The following is a 26148-nucleotide window of genomic DNA, read 5'->3' as shown; positions in this document are numbered from 1 at the left end:
TACCTGCAAATTAGAATCACAGCCACATCTCCTAACAGAACATTGCGATAAGTGGCTGAGACTCTTGTCATCAAGTGACCATAAGTATGCAAATCGCAGCGCTTGCGAAGGATTTCACATACCGCTTTAAGCATGATGTTACTGTCACAATCTATGTATAAGAAATAAAGAAAAAAGTTCAGCTCACCGAGTTGCTGTTCACCGCTGTCTTTGTGGACCTAGCGCAGGGAAAGCTTGGCAGCCCATTAAGCGATATAGGAAAGAAGTCCAGCGCAGTCCTCAAGATGTAGACTTTAAACATGGAACATGAGTAAGACTATGTGTCGAAAAGCGTAGTTCTGTGGGGTCTCCATATCTGTATCCCCTGTATTTTTTGCTGACCGCTTTACACTTTATGGATTTTATTGGATTTCACAAATAAATATTGATGATTTTAAAGTCTACATCTTGAGGACTGCGCTGGACTTCTTTCCTAAATCTATGTATAAGGTGTAGGTAAGCTGTGTGTGCTTCCAAGCCGGCATATTTCATTGATGTACATCCTTCACATATATCATTCACACTGTGGCGCTAACGAATTATTCAATACACATAAATGGGCTGTATGGTCTATAAAAAATAAAACATAATTTTATAATGAAACACTATTAGGATGATATACTTTACATTTTAATTCTTACCAATTTTCAGATTGCTTTCAGTAAATAGAAAAAAAAACAAACTTATTAATGTTAGAGCTTCAAACTCCATTCTAACCATAGGTGGCTCAGTGGTTAGCACTGCAGGAAGTATCGGCACTATATAAGAAATAATAATAATATTTATTCACTTATATAGATAGCACTATTAATTCCACAGCACTTTACATACATTGGCAACACTGTCCCCATTGGGGCTCACAATCTAAATTCCCTATCAGTGTGTCTTTGGAGTGTGGGAGGAAACTGGAGAACACCCACGCAAACACGGGGAGAACATACAAACTCCTTACAGATGTTGTCCTTGGGGGGGTTTGAACCCAGGACCCCAGCACTGCAAGACTCCATTGCTAACCACTGAGCCACCGTGCTGCCCCATAAGTGAATAAATATTATTATTTGCTGTTTACATTTGAGGGCTTGTTACAATATGCTAGTCTAGCTTAGTGCTTAAATCTTTCTTTACCACTATAGACCCCTCTCACCCTTGCTAGTGAGGTAGGGCAGAAGGGTGACTATTTACTGGGGGACACTTCTGTTTTTGACTGCAACAATGTCCGCATTATAAACATATCTGGCTGATACTGTGATTACATTAATGTCATGATGGGTAAATTTGTACAGGGGAATCTGTCAACATGTTTTTGCTATGTAATCTAAGAGCAGGATAATGTAGAGGCTGAGACCCTAATTCCAGGGAAGTGCCGTTTACTGGACTGTGTGTATTGCTGTTTCAATAAAATCTGTATTTTATCAGCAGGAGATTATCATTGCAGGATTGGATGTCTCTTGACTCCTAGTCACCTGCTCTATATAACGCTGCCCACATGGCAGGTTTCCATTTACATTGAGGGAAAGCTGCCAATCAGTGATGTGGGTGGGGTTATACAGAGCTCAGCATTCTGGGCACTGCTCGATTTGCAGCAGAGGATAAGGGGATTGTATCAATAAGACAGCAAGCAGACCAGCAAGTGAAACATCACTGGAATCGGGGTCTCAGCCCCTACATCATGTTGCTCTCAAATTACAAACACGCTAATAGATTCCCATTAAAGGGGTGGTTCACTACTTAGCATTACTGGCCACATCAATATAACATTCTGAAGCAAGACTTTTCTCAAATACATTTTGTTGGCAACAGTGCCTGTGAGTGGTGCCATTGCGGTCTGCTCACACCCATCACATGACCCCTGGGCTCTGTGACCTCTGAAATCCAGTGATGTCATGTCAACTTCCAGTTGATATCACCGGAGCGGGCCCCAGTCTCCGGTAGTGACTTGGCTGTGGGCGGTGTTTCACTGCTTGTCACAGTCCAGCATCTCATGTGCTCTCTGCTTCGTTGCAGAGCGCTGCAAGCAGGAGCAATGCTGGGCTGTGATGTGCAGGCAAACTCTGTCCACAGCCCAGTCACTCATGGAGACTGGGTCCGGCCTCGGTGATGTCGGGTCAACTGAAAGTTGACAGTACATCACCGAATTTCAGAGGTCACAGAGCCCGGGGTTCACTTCATGGGGATGTGCGGACCGCAATAGCACCACTCAGAGGCAGAATTGCCAAAACAAGGTATTTGAGAAAAGCCTTTTTTCTGAACCTTATAGCGATGTGGCCAATAATGCTAACAAATAAATCACCTCTTTAAGAATTTTTAGGAAGAGCACAAATTTATCTTTTCCTCAACCTAGACAGCTACTTACATTCATACATTGTACATTTTCAGCTTCTGAATGTAAGTAATTCAAGTTTAAGTGCAATGGTGGAAAGCAGAGTTCCTGTGAAAAAATGCAAGTCGTAGCAAAGTACATGAAAGAGTTGCATAACTTACAATGACAATGCTTTGTGTACATTTATAATAGCGCATCTACTATGTAATGATGATTATTCATCACAATGTGAATATTAAAACCATCATATCATGCCCTCCCTTTCTGCTTTCAAGATATAATTACTCAATATGCAGATGTAACAAAGCTTATTACAATAGTGATATTTTAGTTGTGCTAAAAGCTGTAAGTTCTTATCTACAATTCATGACAATTTCCTCTCTCAGATGGTAGATGAACCGACAAGGGGAGATAATTTGCTAGATCTGGTCCTGTCAAATAGACCGGATACAATTTCAGATCTACAGGACCGGGAGCACTTGGGCAGCAGTGGCCATGATATGTAAGTATCAATGTAATATTGAATAAAACATTTGAAAGGGGAAATGCTGAAACCTGGAATTTTAGGAAAGCTGATTTCAACAAATTAGGGAAAGAGTTTAATTGTGTAGATAGGGACAATGTCATGGTAACTGGGGATACCGAACATAAATGGGGAAAGTTTAAGGATATACTGCTAGAGTCCTGTAAGAAAAAACTTATACTCTCCGGTACTAACATGTCCAGGAATAGCAAGAAACCACCATGGATAAAAAAGACAGTACAAAGTATACTAAAACAAAAACAAAAGGCGTTCAAAATCTTGAAGGTTGAGAATACAGAAATAGCATTTCAGGCGTATAAAATTCTTAGTAGGAAATGTAAAAAAGAAATCAAACTAGCAAACTTAGCTACTGAAATGGAAATCACCAAAGATATTAAAATAAACTCCAATTTTTTTTTACAAATACGTCAATACCAAAAGGAAAAAAAGGATGGTACCGGCCCCATAAAATATTATAACAGGATAATTATAAAGGACAAAGGAAAAGGTTGAGATATTAAACAGGCACTTCACCAAGGAACTGACTGTTCCAGGAAACATTTAGCAAGGCAAAAATCAAATCCCCCCGATATATGTGTATGTGCGCACGTTGCATAATTTCATGCGTTTACGCTGCATATTGCACTGCAACGTAAACGCATGTGTCCTGCGTCCCCAGCACAATCTATGAAGATTGTGCATCATCCAACCATAAGTTGCATTTGAGAGTGCAGCGATTTGCATGCTGAAATTTTTATCCAAATCGCTGCGCTCAAAAAAGTAACTTGTCACCTATTTTGTGCGCTTTGGATGCTGCTCCCACTCTGTCTATGGGAGAGGCAGCATCCAGAGCGCATGAAATCGGCATCTATTCTGCAGACACACTGCATCTATTATGCATCGATTTGAAGCATACATGCACTGCCAAATCGCTGCAGATTTTTCAGCATGGACACTACGCAACGTGCGCAGATGGCCTAACTAATTTAACACAAGAAGAAGTACACCTGTGTCTGGGTAAATTAAACATTGACAAATCCCCTGGGCCAGGTGGCATTCATCCACGGATATTGAGGGAATTGAGCTCAGTAATTGACAGACCGCTGTATCTTATCTTCTTAGACTCTCTTTTTACAGGTTTGATATCTCAGGATTCGAGAATTGCTGACGTGGTACTGATATTTAATAAAGATAAAAGGGTGGATCCAGGCAACTACTGTCCAGTAAGTCTGACATCAGTGTACAAGGTTTTTTTGATCGGTCTTTTTGATCGGCAGCAGCTGTCAAATATCTAATATGTGGATCGGGTTTTACCATCTATTCCCCTCCCCTGTCTGCTATCTGGCCTTGGCATATGTTAAGGCCCAGTCACACACAACGACTTACCAGCGATCCCGGGCAGCAGCCAAATCGCTGCTTTCTAATACGCCACGTGCGCACGGCTCCTGCACAATCTCCATAGACTGTGCAGGTGACGCAGGACGCATACAGTTACGCTGCGGTGCAGAACGCAGCGTAACTGCATGTAATACGCACACGTGCGCACATAGCCTAAAGGGTACTTTACACACTGCGACATCGCTAGCGATCTCATTAGCGATGTGAAATTCTAGATCGCAAGTGCGATCTTTTGAGGTCGCAGATAGGTCATTTTACGCATGTGCGATCTCAAAAGATCGCACTTGCGATCTAGAATTTTACATCGCTAACGAGATCGCTAGCGATGTCGCAGCATGTAAAGTACCCTTTAGTCTACTTTCAACCTTAAGGTTATGTCCGCACTCTGCAGTTTATTTGTTAACAACAAAACTGCACCTTCTGGCAGAAAAAAAACCGCAACAAAAAATGCACGAGTTTTTACAGCATTTTTTTCCATGCATTTTTTTTGTGAAATCAATGGCTAGAAGGGCTAAAAAACGCACAAAGAATTGAGAGGCAGCAGTTTTTTTTTATAACAAAAACTGCAGACAGAAAAAAAGCAACATGCGCACAGCAGATCTGATTTATCACAGACTCAACTGGAGACATGCAGTTTTGTGGCCAAAAACTGAACTAAAATGCGGCAAAAAACACAGTGTGGACATGGCGCCTAAAAACGATAATAGCCAAGTTCTCAAATGTTTGCATCCACATGTCATAGACTCTGAATGATGTATAAATCTGATCTTTATGTGAAGTTGTACTCATTCTTATGTTTCAGAGTAAGAAATTGCTGTTTGCTTTTTTTTTTGCTCCAGAAAAGGAAAGCATTAAATAATGGTGCTTCACTTAAATGCCATTATTTAGTTGTGTTTTGTTTTTTTCCTGAGACTTAAAGGGGTATTCCTATCTGCAAGATCCTATCCCAATAGGTAGCAGGTGTAACAGTAATAATATTATTAAATACCTCCAATAGAAATGTAGTATAGTTCTCCTGATATAGCCATATCTCTTACCTCATGTGCAGGGCATTATTGGACCCATAAACTTGAATAGCCAATAGTGATCTAATTTTACGAAGGCAAATCATACATGATGTCTCATTAGGTAACATTGGTCCCAGTGTGATCCAATATTTTGTTGGATCGCACTCTGATTGAAAATATAGTTGTTTGCAAGAGCCTTAAACCAGTATATGCCAATTGCATGGAAAACCACCACCTAGCAGTGCCTCACCAACAAATAGGCCACAACCTACCATCAAAGTCTCACAAGTTGAAAAGTGCTGGAAACAGTTTTAGCATTCATTCACTTCACATTTTAGAGTAATTAATAAATTATACAAGGTACTGTGGAACATTAGTTGTAGAGTGATGGACAAAATAAGATCAGTGCAGTCAGACTTTATGGACAAATAAATAACACAACGCAAAACACAGTGACTATTAAAATCATTTAAAAACAAAAAGACCCCGTCATGGAATAATATCCTAGGGACAAAGAGGTAAGATTAAAATATGAGGCATGTAGGTGCACTTAGGCACTTGTTGACTTTTTTTTTTAACTATATAGCTTATTTTTGTCAATCCTTATCTGCTTGATTTCTCTCACCAGACCTGGTGACTGTAGTGTGGACTATAGTGGGTACTCATCATATTTTGTATTTGCCTCATATTTTTCACTTACCTCTTTTTCCCCAGGATAGTTTTCCTTCATGTAGTCTTCTTGTTTTGAAATTATTTTAATAGGCAGTGTGTTTTGCATTGCCTTATTTGTCAATAAAGTTATACATTTTTCAATTGATGTGGGTGTGCAGCATGTGTTCACCATGCACCATTTGTCATTGATTTCTTCTGTAATGGACTCTGCATAGCACCCCCTTACCACAGGTTAATTATTGGATGTGCATTTTCATTATTAGGCTGTGCCCACATATATCTTTCTTTATTAATGCAGTCAGAGACAGGGAGACAGAAGGTCAGTAAACCTGAGGCTTCTCCTGTTCTTTATTACTAGTGTACAAAATAAGTATAAAGCTCTTAGATCCAGGAACAAAACACAAATTGACCCCTGTCCGGGTGAGCACTAATCAAACATCATTGACTATACAGGTGACCTACTACCAACCACCGAAAAAAAACCAAAGGGCGTGTGTTGTTACTCACACCAAGAGCACCATCTGGAGACGGGAAGCCACTAAGAACAGGGTCTCGTGGACAGACACCTCAAATAGTTGTCCTCCAACTAAAATGTACAAAGTGTAAACCTATCTAACCCCAGTAATGAATCAGCCCAGCACCGGGGCTGGAAAGGAAGGAGTGTCCGGCAACCCCAACTGGCTGGAAAAAAGGAATTACCAAAGCCCTTAGCAAACTATACCTTAGTATGGACATTCAGCTTTTTTGGATTCCTTATCCTTTTCCTGAAAAAGATATACCGGTATTTCCCAGAGATTGTTATGCAAATAAGAGGAATCTCGGAGAAGTTTAGCAACCTCCGAGCTCTAAACCTGGCACTATCTCACAGTACGGACAAAATATTCACGACTCTAATGGTTTGCACATAGAGGGGGTTTCTTGCTGTTGTTCTGAATGCAGGTCTGGTTGGCAGGTTTCTGTAACATGACTTATTCAGTAAATGACTTACATTTATAAAGTGATGAGATGCAGAAAAAGGTGAATCATTTCTGAAGCTTCGTAATATGCCAGCTGTCCATGAATTCCCCAACCTATTTTCACATACCGCACTCCTACGTCAAATCACCTTGATAGAGGAACTTCATGAATAAATGAGCGAAAGTCAATGTTTTGTGGTTTTATGAAAGTAACTTTTTAAACTCTTTTCTACTGTTTTTTCTACTTTTTATTGAAGGAACATATCACATTTTTACTTTAAGTACTAAGTTAGAATTTAGTGCTAAATAATTACTTAGCTGGGTGAACACAGATATTCATCAAGTGCCACCATATAGGAAACACAACCTGGCAGCGGATACATATGCCCGATCTACAAGCAGCATGTATCAGACACTGTCTGCATGATTTCAGCAATTTAATTGTGAAATGCTGCGGCGCTTCAGAGAAAAACATACTATAAAGGCCGCCGCTATATTTGCTTTGCAAACTGTGATATGGTTTGAAATCCCTCTATTGAACGAGTGCGGACATGTGCGCAGCACTCACTAACGTTTGCCATGATGGCACCGGTGAGGTCAATAGTCACTGTGCATGTGTAAAATCACAATGCCCACCTGCCTTTTGTTCTGACTTGTGCAATAAGTTAATTAGAATGCTTAATACGGTGGTTTTTGTTATACAGATGTTCCTGTGATCTATAGGGTAAGTCACCTGAGCTATACATAATTATTGTGATTTTTTTTTTCACCTGGTATTTACCTACATAATTAAGCAGTATTGTACTTTTTCTGTACACTGTGATACTATAAATGACTAAGGATGCCAAATACACCGGAACAAAATAACCCAATTAGTATTACAAAAGATAGAGGATGGACGCCAGCACCAGCAGGAGGAGATGCCATTAGGTAATTTTTTGTACAACTTGCTATGGATCTGATACGATGGTATAATCCTGACTTTTACTAACATCCTCTGCTACTGATGATCTTGCCTGCTTATGCATATATTTGCTCTATTATAGTTTAACCCTTTGACAGTATAAAGCAGTGCTATACATAGCGTTGTATTGGCATACTTGTCTTACTCACCCTCACCCCCTGCTGTTCATGTTGGTGTTTTATCAATCACTTTGTCTATACCTTGTTTTTACTTTTAATCTAATAAAATTTATATTTTATGGCTTTTTGTATGGTTTCTTGGTAATCTCACTGTGATACTATAATACAGTCACTTACAGGTCTTTTTAATGTATAGTCATGGCCGAAAGAGTTGGCACCCATGAAATTGTTCTATAAAATGATTCAACTTGTCTCTCCAGGAAAGGAGACAAACTCTAGCGCCACCTATTGGAAGTAGCAATTCTAAAAGTCACAAGTGGCCTTTTAACAAGCCTTTTCATATGACCTAGGATATATGCCAGATCAGAATCCCAATTTGCAAATTATGTAGGTAAATACCAGGTGAAAAAAAAATCACAATAATTATGTATAGCTCAGGTGACTTACCCTATAGATCACAGGAACATCTGTATAAGAAAAACCACCGTATTAAGCATTCTAATTAACTTATTGCACGTCAGAACAAAAGGCAGGTGGGCATTGTGATTTCACACATGCACAGTGACTATTGACGTCACCGGTCAAATTTGCAAATTGGGATTCTGATCTGGCATATATCCTAGGTCATATGAAAAGGCTTGTTTCTAGGCCACTTGTGACTTTTAGAATTGCTACTTCCAATAGGTGACGCTAGAGTTTGTCTACTTTCCTGGAGAGACAGTTTGAATAATTCCGAGAGGGGCTTTGCAGCTATAAGTCCCCTCACCACTGACATCCAGACTGGTTTGTCAGGTCTCCGTAAGGAGAATAGTCTTCCCCCGTGATCTCTATAAAATGAAGAATTTCTCAAACAAAATTATTGCAATTACACATTTTGTTATACACATGTATATTTACTTGATGAGTATTGGAACAACAAAAAAAAAACTGAGGAAAAAAAGGCAAACTAGACATAATTAAACAAAAAAAAATTGTCAGGAGAAAATTGCTGACACCCTCTACTTAATATTTAATTGAACATTCTGGAATAAATAACTGCAGTCAATCACTTACTATAACCATCAACAAGCTTCTTACACCTCAACTGGGATTTTGGAGCACTTCTCTTGCAAACTGCTCCAGTTCTCTCATATATGAAGGGTGCCCTCTTCCAAAAGAAATATTAAGTTCTCTCCACAGGAGTTCAATGGGATTTAGATCCATACTCATTGCTGCCACTTCAGAACTCTCCAGCACTTTGTTTCAATCCTTTTCTGGGTGCTTCTTGAAGTATGTTTGAGGTCATTGTTCTGTGGAAGACACACGACCTAGGACACAAACCCAGCTTTCTGACACTGAGCACTATATCCTTTGATTATCTTTAGATTTCATGGTGCATTGCACACAGTCAAGGTACCCAGTTCCAGAGGCAGCAAAGCAACCCGAAAATATTTTGAAAATCCACCATATTTTACCGCAGGTACAGTGTTCTCTGCTTTGTAGGCCTCATTCTGTTATTGGTAAACAGTAGAATGATGTGCTTTACCAAAAAGCTCTATCTTGGTCTCATCCGTCCAAAAGACGGATTTTGGCTTACTCAAATACATTTTGGCAAACAGCATTCTAGCTTTTTTATGCCTCTATGTCTGCAATGGTTTCCTCTTGGGTCTCCTGCCATAGCGTTTCATTTCATGCCAATGTAGACAGATAGTTCTCGCTGACACTGATGCACACTGACCTGCAGAACAGCTTGAATTTCTTTGGAACTTGATTGGGGCTGTTTCTTACCCACCATCCGAACTATCCTGCGTTGCAACCTCTCATCAAATTTTCTCTGCCTTCCACATCAGGGAGATTAACTACAGTGCTGTGAGTTGTAAACTTCTTGATTATCTTGAGCATCGTGGATAAAGGAACATCAAGCTTTCTGATGATGGACTTCTAACCTTGAAATTGTTAATATTTTTCAACAATTTTGGTTCTAAAGTCCTCAGACAGTTCTCTTCTCCTCTTTCTGTTCTCAATGCTTAGTGTGGAACATACAAACAGGTCTCCCCTTTTATCTAGGTTTCAGGTGGGATTTTCATATTGCCCACACATGTTGCTTGCCAATAGGTGAATTTGAACGAGCACCACATTATTGAAACAAAAATGTTTACCCACAATTTTGGAAATGTGCCAACAATTTTGTGTAAAATTATGTAATTTGACTTTTTTTCTCAGGTTTTTTTTTGTGCTGTTCCAATAAAAAAAGACAGTAAATGTGCAATTGTAATAATTTTCTGCGAGTAATACTTCATTTTTTGGAACAATTTTAAGGGTGCCAACACTTTCGGACATGACTGTATATGCACATGGACATCTATATGTATATTCACCTTGTATGTGGATTTTATGTATTTTTCTTATAAGGTTGTAACTTCCCTACTCACTTTGCCCTTAAATATATGGCATTTGTATCCTATCACCGCTTGAGAAAGGTTCATACCTTAGAAATGAAACATTGCCACAGCCACTTTGAGCTAATAAATAACAGTGGGTTTTTTTTTCCCATTTTGCTTGGTGTGTTAGCTCCATTTTTTACATCTTTTTTAATTATTTACATTAATTTCTATGGTTTCCTTAGGGAACTTGAACATACAATTCTTGCATTGTTTCTTCTACATACTGTCCTACCATAGTATTGTAGTATATAGCGTAGATCATGGTCTCTTATGAAGCACAGCCTGTGGCATAATTTCATGGGAGTACCACAATGACAGCTACAGGGGCTTTCAGCAGGCCCTAACCCATTGGCACAAGATTTTGGCATAACTTCTACTGGTCGCTGAAGTTAGAGACATACAGTATGTTGGGCATGTGATACAACCAACCGGTATCTGCAGTCTGAGGAGCGGGACAGCTCCTGAGCCTCTTCTATAAATACGAACCTCAGTACTGCTACATCCATTTGCTCTAAGGGATTAAATTAGCCTAGAAAATGTGACATGTGAATCTGAAGTAAAATGGCGATATGGAAGAAGTACAATATATTTGTGTTATTTTAGCACAAGTCAATAATAATAATAATAACAACATAAAAATACATTAAAACAAGAAATAAACAAATAAGAAAAGAAAAGGTTGAATAAGAAAAATAAAATGTGGTTCTTTACCATGACTTAAAAATCCATAAGGCTTATTAGAGACAATATCAATACAACTATAGGGTACACAATGTCAATTATTCTCCTCTTCTATTGATCCCAGTTCCCCAGATAATGGGCCCGTAAATCACTCTGTATGACAGATGGTTCTGTTAAGGTCACAATGAGATCACTTAAATGCAGACCAGAAAAAAAGGGTGAAGAAGGTGAACAACAATTATCCACTGGAAAGTGGAAAATAAATTGATTTGTACAGTTCCCAGAGATTTTGGCTGTACCTTAAACCACTAAGTAGAGCAAACATGGAAATAATTGTATTGCATGGAAATATATAGTATCTACTATATAGTTTAAAAAAACAAATCCGCCATATTCTCCAAATATACAACAAATCATTTGTCTTACCCAGTAAATACAAGCATTTATGTTACTGATCATTGCTTTGTGAGTGATATTCGGATGGGAGATATTCTTGTTTCAAAGCGGGAACTTGTGGCTCTAGGACCCCAAAGATAAATCTGTGACCCCTCATCCACCATGTGAGTTTCCTAACACTGCAGACTTCATACAGTTGAAACCAGAAGGTTACACACATAATATAAAAATACACATCCTCATGTTTTTCTCACTAACATTGACTTTGCTATTCTTAAGCCACTTTGTAACCAGTTTGGCAGTATGCTTCGGGTCATTGTCCATTTGGATGACTCATTTCTTCGAAAGCCTTAAGTTCCTGGCTGATGTCTTGAGATGTTGCTTCAGTATTGCCACAAAATCTTCTTTCCTCATGATGCCATCTATTTTGTGAAGTCCACCAGTCCCTCCTGCAGTAAAACAACCCCCCACCATGATGCTGTCACCCCCGTGTTTCTCAGTTGGGATGGTGTTCTTAGGGTATGTGCACACGCTGCATTCTGTCAAGTGCAGAAAAAAATGCACCCTCTGGCAGACTGGACAACTGTAAACACCGCGCTTGACAAAAAAATGCATCCAAAACGCATGCATTTTGGATGCATTTTGAATACGCTCTGAATGCAATTTGGATGCATTTATGACAGTGCGGTCCCACTTGGCTCTGCTACATCCCGATAGAGCATGGCTGGCTGCTAAACAGAGCCGCACGATCAGAATGAACTCGGATGAACTTCACCCAACTTTAATGTCATCGCGCGGCTCTGTCTGTGTGCTGGGGCCTGATTTGCGGTCACCGGTGAAGGACTTGCCGGTGACCGTAAATCCCCTGAGTGACTGAAGTGAGCCACGTGATCAGCGGTGCCGTCACTCAGGTTACCTGCGGCCAGCTGGAGTCCACCTGTGATTGGTTGAATGAGGGCACCGCTGATCACTTCAGTCACTCGGGCAATTTGCTGTCACAGTTGGTGGATCCAGCGATGGCCGCGGGTAACCTGAGTGACGTCATTGCTGACAGCGCGACTCACTTCAGTTGCTGCATGGAGCTCACAGCGAGCGATCGTGGTCTGTGGCCACTCGCTGTCAGCTTCCGATGTAGCAGAACTAAAAGCGTTGTGGAACCTCGTCTGGATTACGTCGGACCTGGAGGGCTGTTTGGGGATTAATAAAGTGGTGAAAGAGTGTTTTTTTTGTCTTTTATTCCAAAGAAAGGATTTTTTGGGTGTATGTGTTTATATTCTTTAATTTACAGATTAATCATGGGGAGTATCTCATAGACGCTTGCCATGATTAACCCCTTCAGCCCCCGGGCACTTTCCGTTTTTGCGTTTTTGTTTTTTGCTCCCCTTCTTCCGAGAGGCGTAACTTTTTTATTTTTCCATCAATCTTGCCATATGAGGGCTTGTTTTTTGCGGGACGAGTTGTACTTTTAAATGAAACCATAAGTTTTACCATATAGTGTACTGGAAAACGGCAAAAAAATTCCAAGTGCGGAAAAATTGCAAAAAAAGTGTGATCGTACAATAGCTTTTGGGATATTTTATTCACTGTGTTCACTATATGGTAAAACTGAGGTATGTATGTGATGCCTCAGGTTGGTGCGAGTTTGTAGACACCAAACATGTATAGGTTTACTTGTATCTAAGGGGTTAAAAAAAGTTCACAAGCTTGTCCAAAAACCGTGGCGCACGTTTTGCGCCATTTTCCAAAACCCGTAGCGTTCTCATTTTTCAGGATCTGAGGCTCAGTGATGGCTTATTTTTTGCGTCTCGATCTGACATTTTTAACGGTACCATTTTTGCGCAGATGCTACGTTTTGATCGCCTGTTATTGCATTTTGCGCAAAATTTGCGGTGACCAAAAAACGTAATTTTGGCGTTTGGAATTTTTTTGCCGCTACGCCGTTTACTGATCAGATTCATTGGTTTTATATTTTGATAGATCGGGCATTTCTGAACGTGGCGATACCAAATATGTGTGTATTTTTTATTTTTTTAACCCTTTAATTTTCAATGGGGTGAAAGGGGGGTGATTTGAACTTTTAGGTTTTTTTATTTTTTTTAATTTTTTAAAACTTTTTTTTTAGTTTTTTTTTTATTTTACTAGTCCCGCTAGGGGGCTATAGCGATCAGCAATCAGATCGCTCTGCACTATCTGCAGATCTCAGCTACAGAGCTGAGAACTGCAGATTTGCTGCTTCACTTTCAATGCCGGCTGTATTCCGGCATTGAGAGGAAGTGAGTCATGTTAGCTACAGGCGTCATCACATGACCCTGTGCTACCATGGCAACCGCCGAAAGTCACGTGATCATGTCATGTGACTTCCGGTGGGGGCGGGGTAAGTGACTGTCATGGCGGCGCCCATATACATATCGCTGCCAAGATTTTGGCAGCAAAATGTAAGGGGTTAATGGCCGCTGGTGGAAGCGATTCCACCCGCGGCTAGCAGGCACACATGTCAGCTGTTGATAACAGCTGATATGTGCGCGGATTGCCGCCGCCTGCCGGCGACAGGGGGCGGGGCTTACCGGCACACGATCCATGACGTACCCAGTACGTCATGGGTCGTTAAGGGGTTAACCTAGGACTTAGTAGCAGCTATGAGCTGCCATTAACTCCTTATTACCCCGATTGCCACCGCACCAGGGCAATTCGGGATGAGTCGGGTAGAGTCCCAGGACTGTCGCATCTAAAGGATGCGGCAATTCCGGGCGGCTGCTGGCTGATATTTATAGGGCTAGGGGCACCCCATAACGTGGGGCTCCCCATCATGAGAATACCAGTCTTCAGTCGTGTGGCTTTACTTTGGCTGGTATCAAAATTGCGGGGACCGCACACCATTTTTTTTTAAATTATTTTTTATTTATTTTACTGCACGATATAGACCCACCCACCAGTGCCTGTGATTGGTTGCAGTGAGACAGCTGTCACTCAGTGTGAAGGCTCGTCTGAATGCAACCAATCATAGGCGCCGATGGGCGGGGGAAGCAGTGAATACGAGATGGAATAATGAGTGGCTGGCATTTTCAAAAGCTGGAGAAGCTGCTGGAGCTTTCTGACAGTTGTGCAGCGCCACGCCGTGATCGGTGAGTATGAAAGAGAGAGAGAGATACCGACAGAGAACGACCGGCCAACCGACAGAGAGAGACCGACCGACAGACAGAGAGAGAGACCGATATCAACAGAGAGAGACCGACACGAACAGAGAGAGAGACCAAAAGACCTGCGTTTTGTTTGTCGAAAAAGCATGCAGAACGCAACAAAAATGCAGTGCAAGCGCACAGCTAAACATTTTGGTTGCGTTTTGACACACCTCATTGATTTCAATGGGTGGAAAATGCAACTAAAATGCACAAATGAAGTGACATGCTGCTTGAAGGCATGCATGCTTAAAGGCATTGATTTTGTCAAATATTTGGCATCTAAAACCCTGCGTTTCAAAAAGCAAGGTGAGCATGGAATTTGCTAACTTCTCATAGTCTTTGCTGGGGAAGTACAACGCATGCATTTTGAAAATGACACACTGCAGTTTTAAACGCAACCAAAACGCAGGATAAAACGCAACGTGCGCACATATCCTTAGGCTTCAAAGCTACTCCCTTTTTCGTCCATAACGTAACTATGGTCATTATGGCCAAACAGTTCAATTTTAGCTTTGTCAGACATGTCTCCAAAAATTAAGGTCCTGAGATCTTGGAGGATTTCTTTTGTCTTTCCCATGATGCTACTCAAAGAAGCCGTGTGTTTCAGGTGTGTATTAAAATACATCCACAGGTGTGTCTCTAATTAACTCAGGTGATGCCAATAAACCTATCAGAAGCTTCCAAAGACATGACATCATCATATGGGCTCTACCATATTGTTTAAAGGCATGGTACTCTTAAGGCCGCTTTACACGCTGCGACATCGCTCAAGCGATCTCGTTGGGGTCACGGAATTTGTGACGCACATTTGGTCGCTTTAGCGATGTCTTTGCGTGTGACACCTATGAGCGATTTTGAATCGTCGCAAAAACGGTCAAAATCGCTCATCGGTGACATGCCCCCCTATTCTCGAATATCACTGCTGCTCGGTGTATGAAGTAGTTCGTCGCTCCTGCGGCAGCACACATCGCTATGTGTGACACCGCAGGAAAGAGGAACCTCACCTTACCTGTGGCCGGCCGCAATGAGGAAGGAAGGAGGTGGACGGGATGTTACGTCCCGCTCATCTCTGCCCCTCCGCTTCTATTGGGCGGCGGTTCGGTGATGCTGCTGTGACGTCGCTGTGACGCTGAACGAACCGCCCCCTTAGAAAGGAGGCAGTTCTCCGGTCACAGCGACGACGCTAGGCAGGTAAGTAGTGTGACGGTTCCGTGCAATGTTGTGCGCCACGGGCAGCGATTTGCCCGTGTCGCACAACCAATGGGGGCGGGGGGTACGCACGCTAGCGATATCGGTCACGATATTGCAGCGTGTAAAGCGGCCTTTAGTGTATGTAAACGTTTAACTTTGCAGAAAGTAACAAAAATGCCTTAAAATATTCTCTCGCTCATTATTCTGGCATTTGGTAGATATAAATAATTTTGGTTCCTAATTGACCTAAAACGGGAAAGGTTTTTTCTGATTTCATGTCAGATAGTGAGAAAAACATCCATATGTGTCTTTTTAGGTAATGTATGTAAACTTCTGGTTTCATCTGTATGTATATTTCTAATCTCTTATAGGAACAGAATTACAAAAATATTGGCAATATGAGAACCCCAACATGATGAGCCGAAAAGGTGCCTGACTGACCCTGCTGATCATGATGGGGTTTGCTGGGTCTTCATCCATCGCTCTCATTTTTCCAGACAAATAAGTGAAGCATGCTACTTCATTCAGCATTTTTATCCGATTCTGTGATCTAAACTATTGATGCTCATGTGAACAGAGAGTCTTATGCTCCTGTTTCATCTCCGTTAACAGAATACAAGTAAAGTGTTCACTGTCCCATAAAAAATAAATCTCTCCTGCTCATAAATGAAGCCTCAAAAAGATGAAAGACTGGAGCTACCTTTACGTCTTGCTGGTATTCTCAAGTTTCAGGGCCTAGAATGCTGGAATGCTGCTGTAAAAGGATCATGTAGATCACCTGTATTTGGGATCACTATCATGGCTCTTCACAGTCACAGTGATATCTCCTTTGGTCTTATCCCACAATTTTGAGTACATCCTACCCTGTTATATCACAATAGCCTGGCGGAGTTTTTAGGTTGCAGTGTCATTTGATGTCTGTATCCAGGCTCGGTCTGGCCCGCCGGGGTACCGGGGAATCCCCCGGTAGGCCCCGGGCCCTCAGTGGGCCTCTGTGCTTTACATAGTGCGGGGCAGTGTATAGCGCCGTGGTGCCGCCGGTTTTTCAGGGCCGGCGTTATGTGCGGGCAGAGTGGGCAGGGCCCCCACGCTTTGATGGGCCCCTACTCCCACACTCTGAGGGCCCCCAGCCTTTCCATCACAAACTGCAGCGATAGCAGAAGTTCTGTGTTATCACTGCAGTTTGTGCGGCTGCAGAAGGACCTGCGGTGACATCACAGTCATGTGATATCACCGTACGTCCTGCACTGCGGAAGTCCCAGACCTGTCCTGGAGACCGTGCTGCTATTCAAATGTACGCGCATATTTCAGACGCGCGTACATGTGAACAGTGCGGTCGGTGACAGGACTGAGGCGGAGGAGCTGCTCAGCCCAGCAACGACACAGCGGCCGACATCACACTGCCGCCGGAGCAGCAGAGGAGAGGACGCGCAGAACCGCAGGTAAGCGCTCAGGAGCCGAAGAAAAAAAAATGTATATCTTCTCACCTGTTCTTTTCGTTCCCGCGCTGCCTCCAGCTGCTTCCCAGACCGCAGGACACAGCTCCGGCTGTGTGCTCCCGGGCAAGTCCGATGCCTGCAGGAGCTGCGGTAATCAGCTGATGAAGTCTCTTGACGCATCAGCTGATCGTAAGTCTCGCGGTGACGCCGGCTGGCTTAAACGATCAGCTGATGCCGTCAGGAGACTTCAGATGATTACCTGCAGCTCCTGCAGCGATCGGACGTGTGTAGGTTTTTTTTCTTGCACTGATGCATCAACTGATTGTATAACCGGCTTTTATACAATCAGCTGCTGTGTGATGTGCTTCAGCCCCTTGAACCTGACACAGCATCTGATCGCTTTGTTTTCCAGCAAACCGATCAGATGATATTGGATCCGGATTGGACGGCGCGGGACCCTTGACCCAGGATTACTGCGGAGGGGGGTTCTTTATTTCAATAAACACTAATTGTGTTGTGTTTTATTTCTAATAAAAAAAAATTCTGTGTGGTGGTTTTTTTTGTTTATTTTTTTATCTTTACTAGAAATTCATGGTGGCCATGTCTAATATTGGCGTGACACCATGAATTTCGGGCTTAGGGCCAGCTGATAATATACACCTAGCCCTTACCCCATTATTGCCCAGCGAGCCACCCGTCCCCAGGGCAGCTGGAAGAGTTGGATACAGCGCCAGAAGATGGCGCTTCTATGAAAGCGCCATTTTCTGGGGCGGCTGTGGACTGCAATTCACAGCGGGGGTGCCCAGAAAGCTTGGGCACTCTGTACTGCGGATTCCAATCCCCATCTGCCTAGTTGTACCTGGCTGGACTCAAAAATTGGGCGAAGCCCACGTAATTTTTTTTTTTAATTATTTCATGAAATTCATGAAATAAAAAAAAAGGTCTTCCCTAAATTTTTGGTTCCCAGCCGGGTACAAATAGGCAGCTGGAGGTTGGGGGCAGCCCGTAGCTGCCTGCTGTACCTGGCTAGCATAAAAAAATATGGCGAAGCCCACGTCATTTTTTGGGGGGGCAAAAAACTCCTGCATACAGTCCTGGATGCAGCATGCTGAGACTTGTAGTTCTGCAGCTGCTGTCTGCTCTCCTGCATACACTAGTGAATGGAGCATGCTGAGCCTTGTAGTTTTGCAGCTGTCTGTTCTCCTGCATACACATCAGACCTTTTTTCCTTTTTTTTTTTTTTTTCCAACAATCTTTAATGGCAATGTTCACTGATAAAAAAAACGCAATGAGCAAAAACGCATGCGTTCTTTGCAGTTTTTTTTGCGTTTTTTGCCGCAAAAAAACGCACAAAAACGCAGCGTCAAAAAAACGCAGTGTGTGAACTTAGCCTAATGTGTGTGTGTGTGTGTGTGTGTGAACAACAGCATAATAGGGCTCAGGAAGGGGACAGGAATGAGGATTTTACTAAAGGATGGGGGGCCCATTCATACATTGCACAAGGATGGGGGGCCCATTCATACACTGCACAAGGATGGGGGGGACCATTGCTACACTGCACAAGGATGGGGGTGACCATTTCTACACTGCACATGGATGGGGGGACCATTGCTACACGGCACAGGGATGGGGGGCCCGTTACCTATATACAGATCTCCTGTTTATAAAGTCATCTGTGATCACTGTATTACCTGTACACTGACACTATATACAGAGCTCCTGTGTATAGTGGCACTGATGGTAATATTAATGTTATTAGTATTGTGGTTTTTATTCATGATCATTTAATGTAATATTCGTCATTGTGTAGTAGTAATATGTGCTCTTTTCATCGTTTGGCGGTATTTGTCTCTTGTATGTAGTATTATTTGGTAGTCTGGTCATAGTGTCGTGGTATTTCTCCCTTGTATGTGGTAATATTTGGTTACTATGTGGTCTAATTGTGGTGTGGCGGTATTACTCTCTTGTGGTTGTGTTTGATCACTATGTATTGGTAATATGTTATCTGGTCATGGTGTGGCGGTATTACTCTCTTGTATGTGATTGTATTCGGTCACTATGTGGTGGTAATATGTTGTCTGGTCACGGTGTGGCGGTATTTCCCCCTTCTATGTGGTGGTCTTGGTATAGTGGATTGCGTTCTGTCTGGAGGTCACTTTTTCTCTCTATCAATATGGGGAAGAATCTTTATTTCCAATAGTTTAAATATTTGAATGTTTAACCCCTCGCTGTTCTATGATTATTACACTGCAACAAATATGTACTTACAGAGGTTCTCCAGCGAAAACAAGTGATCTCCTTTACTAAGGCAACGTGCACACAGTATTTGGTGAGTTTTTTACCTCAGTATTTGAAGCCAAAACGAGGAATTGTAAAATCAGTAGAATGAGAGGAAAAGTATAATAGAAAGACGGGCACCGCTTCTGCATTTTTCACCCAGTCCTGATTTTGGCTACAAATACTGATGTAAGATACTGACCAAATACTGAAAGTGTGAACATGGCCTAAGTATGTGATAACTTATTCATCTGTTGGGGTCTGATTGCTGGGACCTGCACTGATCTGCAAAATGTGCAGCTTCTATACCCCATTACACTGGAGCTCATGTCCGACTCGACCCCTGATCCATTCATTCTCTCAGTGGCTGTGAGCGCTGCACTTGTTATTATCTGGCTGCTCCACAGAGGATGAATGGAGCTGCGGTCACACATCCCACCCCACAGAGGATGAATGGAGCTGCGGTCACACATCCCACGCCACAGAGGATGAATGGAGCTGCAGTCACACATCCCACCCGACAGAGGATGAATGGAGCTGCGGTCACACATCCCACCCCACAGAGGATGAATGGAGCTGCGGTCACACATCCCACCCCATAGAGGATGAATGGAGGTGCGGTCACACATCCCACCTGCCGCTGCATTGTATAATGGGCATATAAGTGCCCTGTCAGGGATAAAAATTCCTCATTCTTTGATTGGTGCGGTTTCCACTGGTCTGGTTCCACCGATCAATAAGTTATCACCAACTTAACCTGTGGATAACTTGTCACCAAAGATCGCATTACTGCAAGCTACTGTAATTGTACAGAGTTATTGTGTGTGCACAGGAGATGTGCAGGAGCCGCCTGTGCTTTACAGTCAGCGCTCCACTATAACAGGCATAGCAGCTAATAGATATTTGCATGTAGCTATAGGGTGGTGGGCCCCTAGAGTTATTTCCCCTGGTAGGCCCCAGTCCGACCCTGTCTGTATCGAGGTTTGATAGCTGGTGCACAATTTATCTTGCACTACTGAATATTTGGAAGTGGTCATAGACAGGTGAGTGAAAGATGTACAATACCTGAGGAAGTGTCAGCACTTCTGCAGATACTACCCCCACGTGAGACACTACATAGTGCTACTTATACCATATACTGCCTCATCCTTTTTTTTGTATTGTTTGGCTCTAGCTCCACGTGGCAGAAAAAGTCTACCTTCAAATCTCCATATGGACACCCTGTAATAAGATATATAGTAAGTAATGTACAGAGGTAAGAGCCGTCAGTTGTTCCACATTAACAAACCCTCCGTGGTGACCACTTCCCGACAGTCACTTCTTCCTACAACTTCTGTATTGACTCCTGTATTGTACAAATACATCATGGCAGCCACAGTCAATTAATAGGGTAATTTCACGTATATGCAATCTACCTTGGCATCAATACGAAGTACTGATTAAATGAAGACTGGCAGGGAGCAGCCAAGAGGTGGCGCTAGAGTAGCAGGAGCTTCAATAAGTGATTCATGTTTTTTTTTAACTACAGGGTTAACCGCATGTTCCTCAATTTTTAGTGAAAATTGAAAACCTATATCAAAAAAACAAAACAAACTTTTTTTTTAAAATATCACTATGTAATTGGTAACACATATCATGTAATCCGCAGCAGCACGTTTTATTCCTTGCTTATCAAGAGTACTAATGTGCACAACTTGATATAGGGAACAAGGCTGCCAACAATCCAGAAATTCTAAGACAGTCTGTAAAAAAAAAAAAGCACTTTTATCCCTGTCTGTAAAATATATTAAAGGCCTCCGCGATTTTTGGGAATCTGAAGAGACATATACAGATTAATGGGACTATCACCATTTTACAGTTCACAGTGAATGTAGATAACGTCTCATGTATCACTTATAACTATAACCATTTATTTTGGTTTTTGCAATGTGTCGGCAAAAAATATTGTCTGTCTGTGATTTTTTTGAAAAGCTGTCCAGAAAAAAAACCAAAAAGTCAAGGTGGCAACTCCGATGAGAAACTAAGAATGTGAACCGTACTAGGTCCGAGACACTTATGATGTACACTATGTAACATGTTGGCATCATGCATGCAGACGACGGGCAATAAATATAGGTTTGCAGCAAAATGTTACGTCTAGAGATGGGCAAGCACGAAAATGCTCGGGTGCTCGTTACTTGAGCCAAGCAGGGAGGACGGTCTGAAAGGACTCAAGTAACAAGTATAATGGACAGTCAATGCTTAAGGGCCATTTACACGCTGCGACATCACTAACGATATATCGTCGGAGTCAAGGTGTTTGTGACGCACATCCGGCGTCGTTAGCGACATCGCAGCATGTAACACCTATGAGCGACCTTAAACGATCGCAAAAAAGGCAAAAATCGTTGGTCTGTGACACGTCGTTCATTTACCAAAAATCGTTGTCTGGTGATTAGCGAGGTTGTTTGTCGTTCCTGCGGCGTCACACATCGCTATGTGTGACGCCGCAGGAGCGACGAACATCTCCTTACCTGCATCCACCGACAATGAGGAAGGAAGGTGGTGGGTGGCATGTTCCGGCCACTCATCTCCGCCCCTTCTCTGCTATTGGGCGGCCGCTTAGTGACGCCGCAGTGACGCCGAACGCACCTCCCCCTTGAAGGAGGGATTGTTTAGCGGTCACAGCGACGTCGCTGAAAAGGTATGTGCGTGTGATGCTGCCGCAGTGATAATGTTCGCTACGGCAGTGATCACCAAATGTCGCACGAACGACGGGGGCGCTGCTATGTCGCAGCGTGTAAAGCACCCTTTAGGTAGTTCAGCTCTTCGACCACATACAGCCAGCCATAAACAGAGAATTTCTGGGGGAAGAGAGGGCAGGGTTTTGTTTTTTTAGACCCAGTACATCCAAAAACATTTTAACTCCCAATGAGAGCTATTGAAAGTCTGCAAGTGCCTCTCACTGGTGTACCTACTCACATCATTCACTGAAGCGAGCTGGCGCTTTGTGTTCGATGTTTCACAGACGAAATATCCGAGAATCGGTGATACTTGGCCAAGGATTCAAGCACCTAGATGCTCGCTTGCCCATCATTAGTTATGACTAGAAATGAGCGACGCTGAGGTTCGGTTTTCAAACCAAACATCAGATTTAAAAATCAAGGTTTGGGTTTGTGGATGGGATGCTCTACATGCGAATAACACTCATGCAAGCAGCACTGTGCTCAGGAACGCTTGGTGCTCGGCCCTGTGTGAGCCACTTGCAGTGGTTGAATGGCGCACACTGGGAGTAACAACAGCGTGATCTGATGCAGTTTGCAAAAAAATGTTTGAACAAGCCCCCTCACCCTCCCCCGGAAGTATTCTGCTTATGGCTGGCTGTATGTGGGCGGAGACTCAAACTGCCAATCAGTGACTTAATCCAGGGTTCGGGTCACGCTTGAGCCTGTGGAGTTAGGTTCTTTTGCTGCCGGTGAACTGAGCCTCCACAGAACCGCTCATCTCTGGTTATGAGCCTCAGATCCAGATCATGCAGGTCCAACAAATGAGCGCGAAAGTCCTGCCCATCTGTAAAGTCACCCACTGCTAATAGTCACTATCGGATTAGCATTATTTTGTGGTCATCTAGAGTCAAGGAAATGAAGCAAACTAAATGTTATAGTCACATATATCGGAGGGAAAGAGAAATTTAGTCATGTAGGATAATCCAATATGGAATGTGTAAAATATAAAGTATCAGTGAAGGCTTTTGGGTGACTATACGTGCCACCATTGTGATTTGTTACCAGGCGGCCCAAGTCTAGTCTCTCTTCCTTGTGTTTAGTAAAACCAGACACCGGTACAATAAAATATGTACACCATTCAGACGGATATTTACCTTTTCTACTGAAGCAATGTCATTTTCTATTTCCATTGACCTTGGTCTCAGTTTAATTGGTTTGTCTTTGAAAATATCCCCAAAGCCAAATCCCCTGATCTTTTTTGCCTGGTTTTCTGCTCCGCTTGTTCCATTAGTCCCTTCTGACTTGGAGTCGCCCCCATCACTCTCGGAGCCGGCAGTATCTTTAAATCCTGCCAGGAAGAGAAACATAATTGCTATGACAACCTGCTCCGATTTTAGGAGGTAACTTTTCCTTCTCCACTGTACTTTTAATAAATGAGGATTTACGTTTGGAAAAAAAAATTCAATTATGATATGTAAAAATTTTAAGAAGCTTGATCCTAGGTACCAGATAGTTTATGAAAGTGCCATTACGTAAATTCTTATACAATCTCTATACACCAAGGGCCCGATTCATTATGCATTTGCTCCTGTTTTCAGTTACATTTTTTACATTTTGTGCCTTTTTGAAGATGCCTGTTTTGTGTTGTTTTTAGTTTTAGAGTTTCCAAATTTTTCGCCTGATTCATCAGCTCAAAACGTCACAAAATTTGTGGAAAATGTATTGCATCCCCCCCACCAAAAGTGATTTTATGCACACAGGTATTTTTGAGCAATTGTTGCTTCATTTTGTAAAACATGCGATTTTTTTTTGCTTTAAAACTTGCAAAAATTGTTAAAGACATTAAGAAATAAAAAATTTTCAACTTGCGCAAAATTCATTAACTGTCTGCGCTACTTTGATGAACTTGTACAAAAAAAGTCGACGAAATATCCGAGAATCGGTGATACTTGGCCAAGGATTAGAGCACCTAGATGCTCGCTTGCCCTTCATTAGTTATGAGTAGAGATAAGCGAACCTAAGGTTCGGTTTTCAAACCAAACATCAAACTTAAAAATCAAGGTTTGGGTTTGTGGATCGGATGCTCTGCATGCGAATAACACTCATGCGAGCAGCGCTGTGCTCAGGTACGCTCGGTGCTCGGCCCTGTGTGAGCCACTTGTAGTGGTTGAATGGCGCACACTGGGAGTAACAACAGCGTGATCTGATGTAGTGTGCAAAAAAAAAGTTTGAAAAAGCCCCCTCACCCTCTCCCAGAAGTATTCTGCTTCTTCACTGTACTTTTAATAAATGAGGCTTTATGTTTGGAAAAAAAAATTCAATCATGTAAAAATGTTAAGAAGCTTGATCCTAGGTACCAGATAGTTTATGAAAGTGCCATTACGTAAAGGGCCCAATTCATTAATGCATTTGCCCCTGTTTTCAGATGCATTTTTGACATTTTGCGCCTTTTTGAAGTCTGCGTTCGCCTGTTTTGTGTTGTTTTTAGTTTCTCACAGTGGGAGTAGTTTAGAGTTTCTAAATTTTTCGCCAGATTCATCATCTGTGACTTTTCAAAAAAAATTGTTGAAAATGTATTGCATGCCCCCCCCACCAAAAGTGATTTTATGCACACAGGTATTTTTTGAGCAATTGTTGCTTCATTTTGTAAAACATGCGATTTTTTTGCTTTAAAAATTGCAAAAATTGTTAAAGACATTAAATAATGCGCAAAATTCATTAACTGTCTGCGCTACTTTGATGAACTTCTACAAAAAAAGTCAGTGCATACTACAAGATAAAAAAAAAAGAAAAGAGACAGATAAAAATGCAAATGATGAATTGGGCACCAATCTTCTAAATCGCCTGTGGTTTCTGTTTCTACAGTCTGCACAGGTCCTCTTTCTCTTCTTACGCCGCATCAAATTTCCCCCCCAAAAAAAGAGCCCATGCCACCTCCCCACTCATGGTACAACTTTTCCGTTACTCATATATCTCATGACGACATTACGAATGACCAAAAATCAACATTACAAAACGATTGTCAGTTGAACATTTACATGAATGAAGATCGTTACAATAGGTAAAAAGCCAAGGGGGTGAATACTTTCGCAAAGCAGCCTATAAATTTCTTTTTCTTGTCTTGCGTTTTGCTTTTCTCTAATTTAACCCATTCCTTGCTCTAGGCGACAATTTTTTTTATTTTGGAGAAACCCTGATGAATGTGATGCAGACAACATAAACACAACTGAATTAAAAACCATGGGCTGCATAATTGCTGCTGTTTTAAAAAAAGGGAGATATTATGTTTGAAATTACTGTTAGCTTTCCCAAAAATCATATCCATTAACAATATGATAATTTATTGATGTGCAATTTTCTTACCTTGCTTTATTTGGTGTTCTTCAAAATTTCCTCCAATTTCAGTTTCAGTAACAAGCTCTTTAATAAAATTGGAAGGAAACATGCCTGTCTTTCCATGGAGAATTCCCTCCCACCAGCCTTCCTCCACCTTCATGAAGCAAAAACAGCACAATATTAGTTTTATCTAATAATAATAATAATAATAACAAGAATAACAACAACAGCAAATAGTTACAATATCTGAAAATATAGGCCCAGATTTATTAAGTGGTGCTATTCAGCGTTGGAGTGAGATGCACTTGATACACCTCTAAATCTTGATGAGCTGATATGCAAGGTCCCCCCCAGCTCATCACGAAATAGACAAATGGGCATCTCCATGCCCTGTCCCAACTCAGCTCCTCCAAATTGGCCAAAAACATAAAAAGTTGCAACATTTTTGCTTAACTCTGTGTTGCACAAAACTATGCAACTTTTGCATTTCACTAAATCTGGCATAATTCCTTTACTGAATCAG

General features: G+C 42.0%; 1 protein-coding gene across 1 annotated transcript in view; it reads right to left on the bottom strand.

The window, feature by feature from the left end:
- The window catches only part of SH3KBP1 (SH3 domain containing kinase binding protein 1), a 547421-nt gene that overhangs the window by 210187 nt on the left and 311086 nt on the right, over positions 1-26148 (bottom strand). Inside the window, exons 5-6 of the mRNA XM_075335430.1 lie at positions 25653-25779; positions 23444-23637 (exon numbers count right to left, since the gene is read on the bottom strand). Of these exons, the coding sequence (XP_075191545.1) occupies positions 23444-23637; positions 25653-25779 (321 nt within the window). The remainder of the gene's footprint in view (positions 1-23443; positions 23638-25652; positions 25780-26148) is intronic.

This window comes from Anomaloglossus baeobatrachus, chromosome 2 (assembly GCF_048569485.1).
Source record: "Anomaloglossus baeobatrachus isolate aAnoBae1 chromosome 2, aAnoBae1.hap1, whole genome shotgun sequence".
In the NCBI taxonomy this organism is placed as follows: Eukaryota; Metazoa; Chordata; class Amphibia; order Anura; family Aromobatidae; genus Anomaloglossus; species Anomaloglossus baeobatrachus.
The sequence above is the reverse complement of the archived record's forward strand: the minus strand, read 5'-3'. Positions and strand labels throughout refer to the sequence as shown.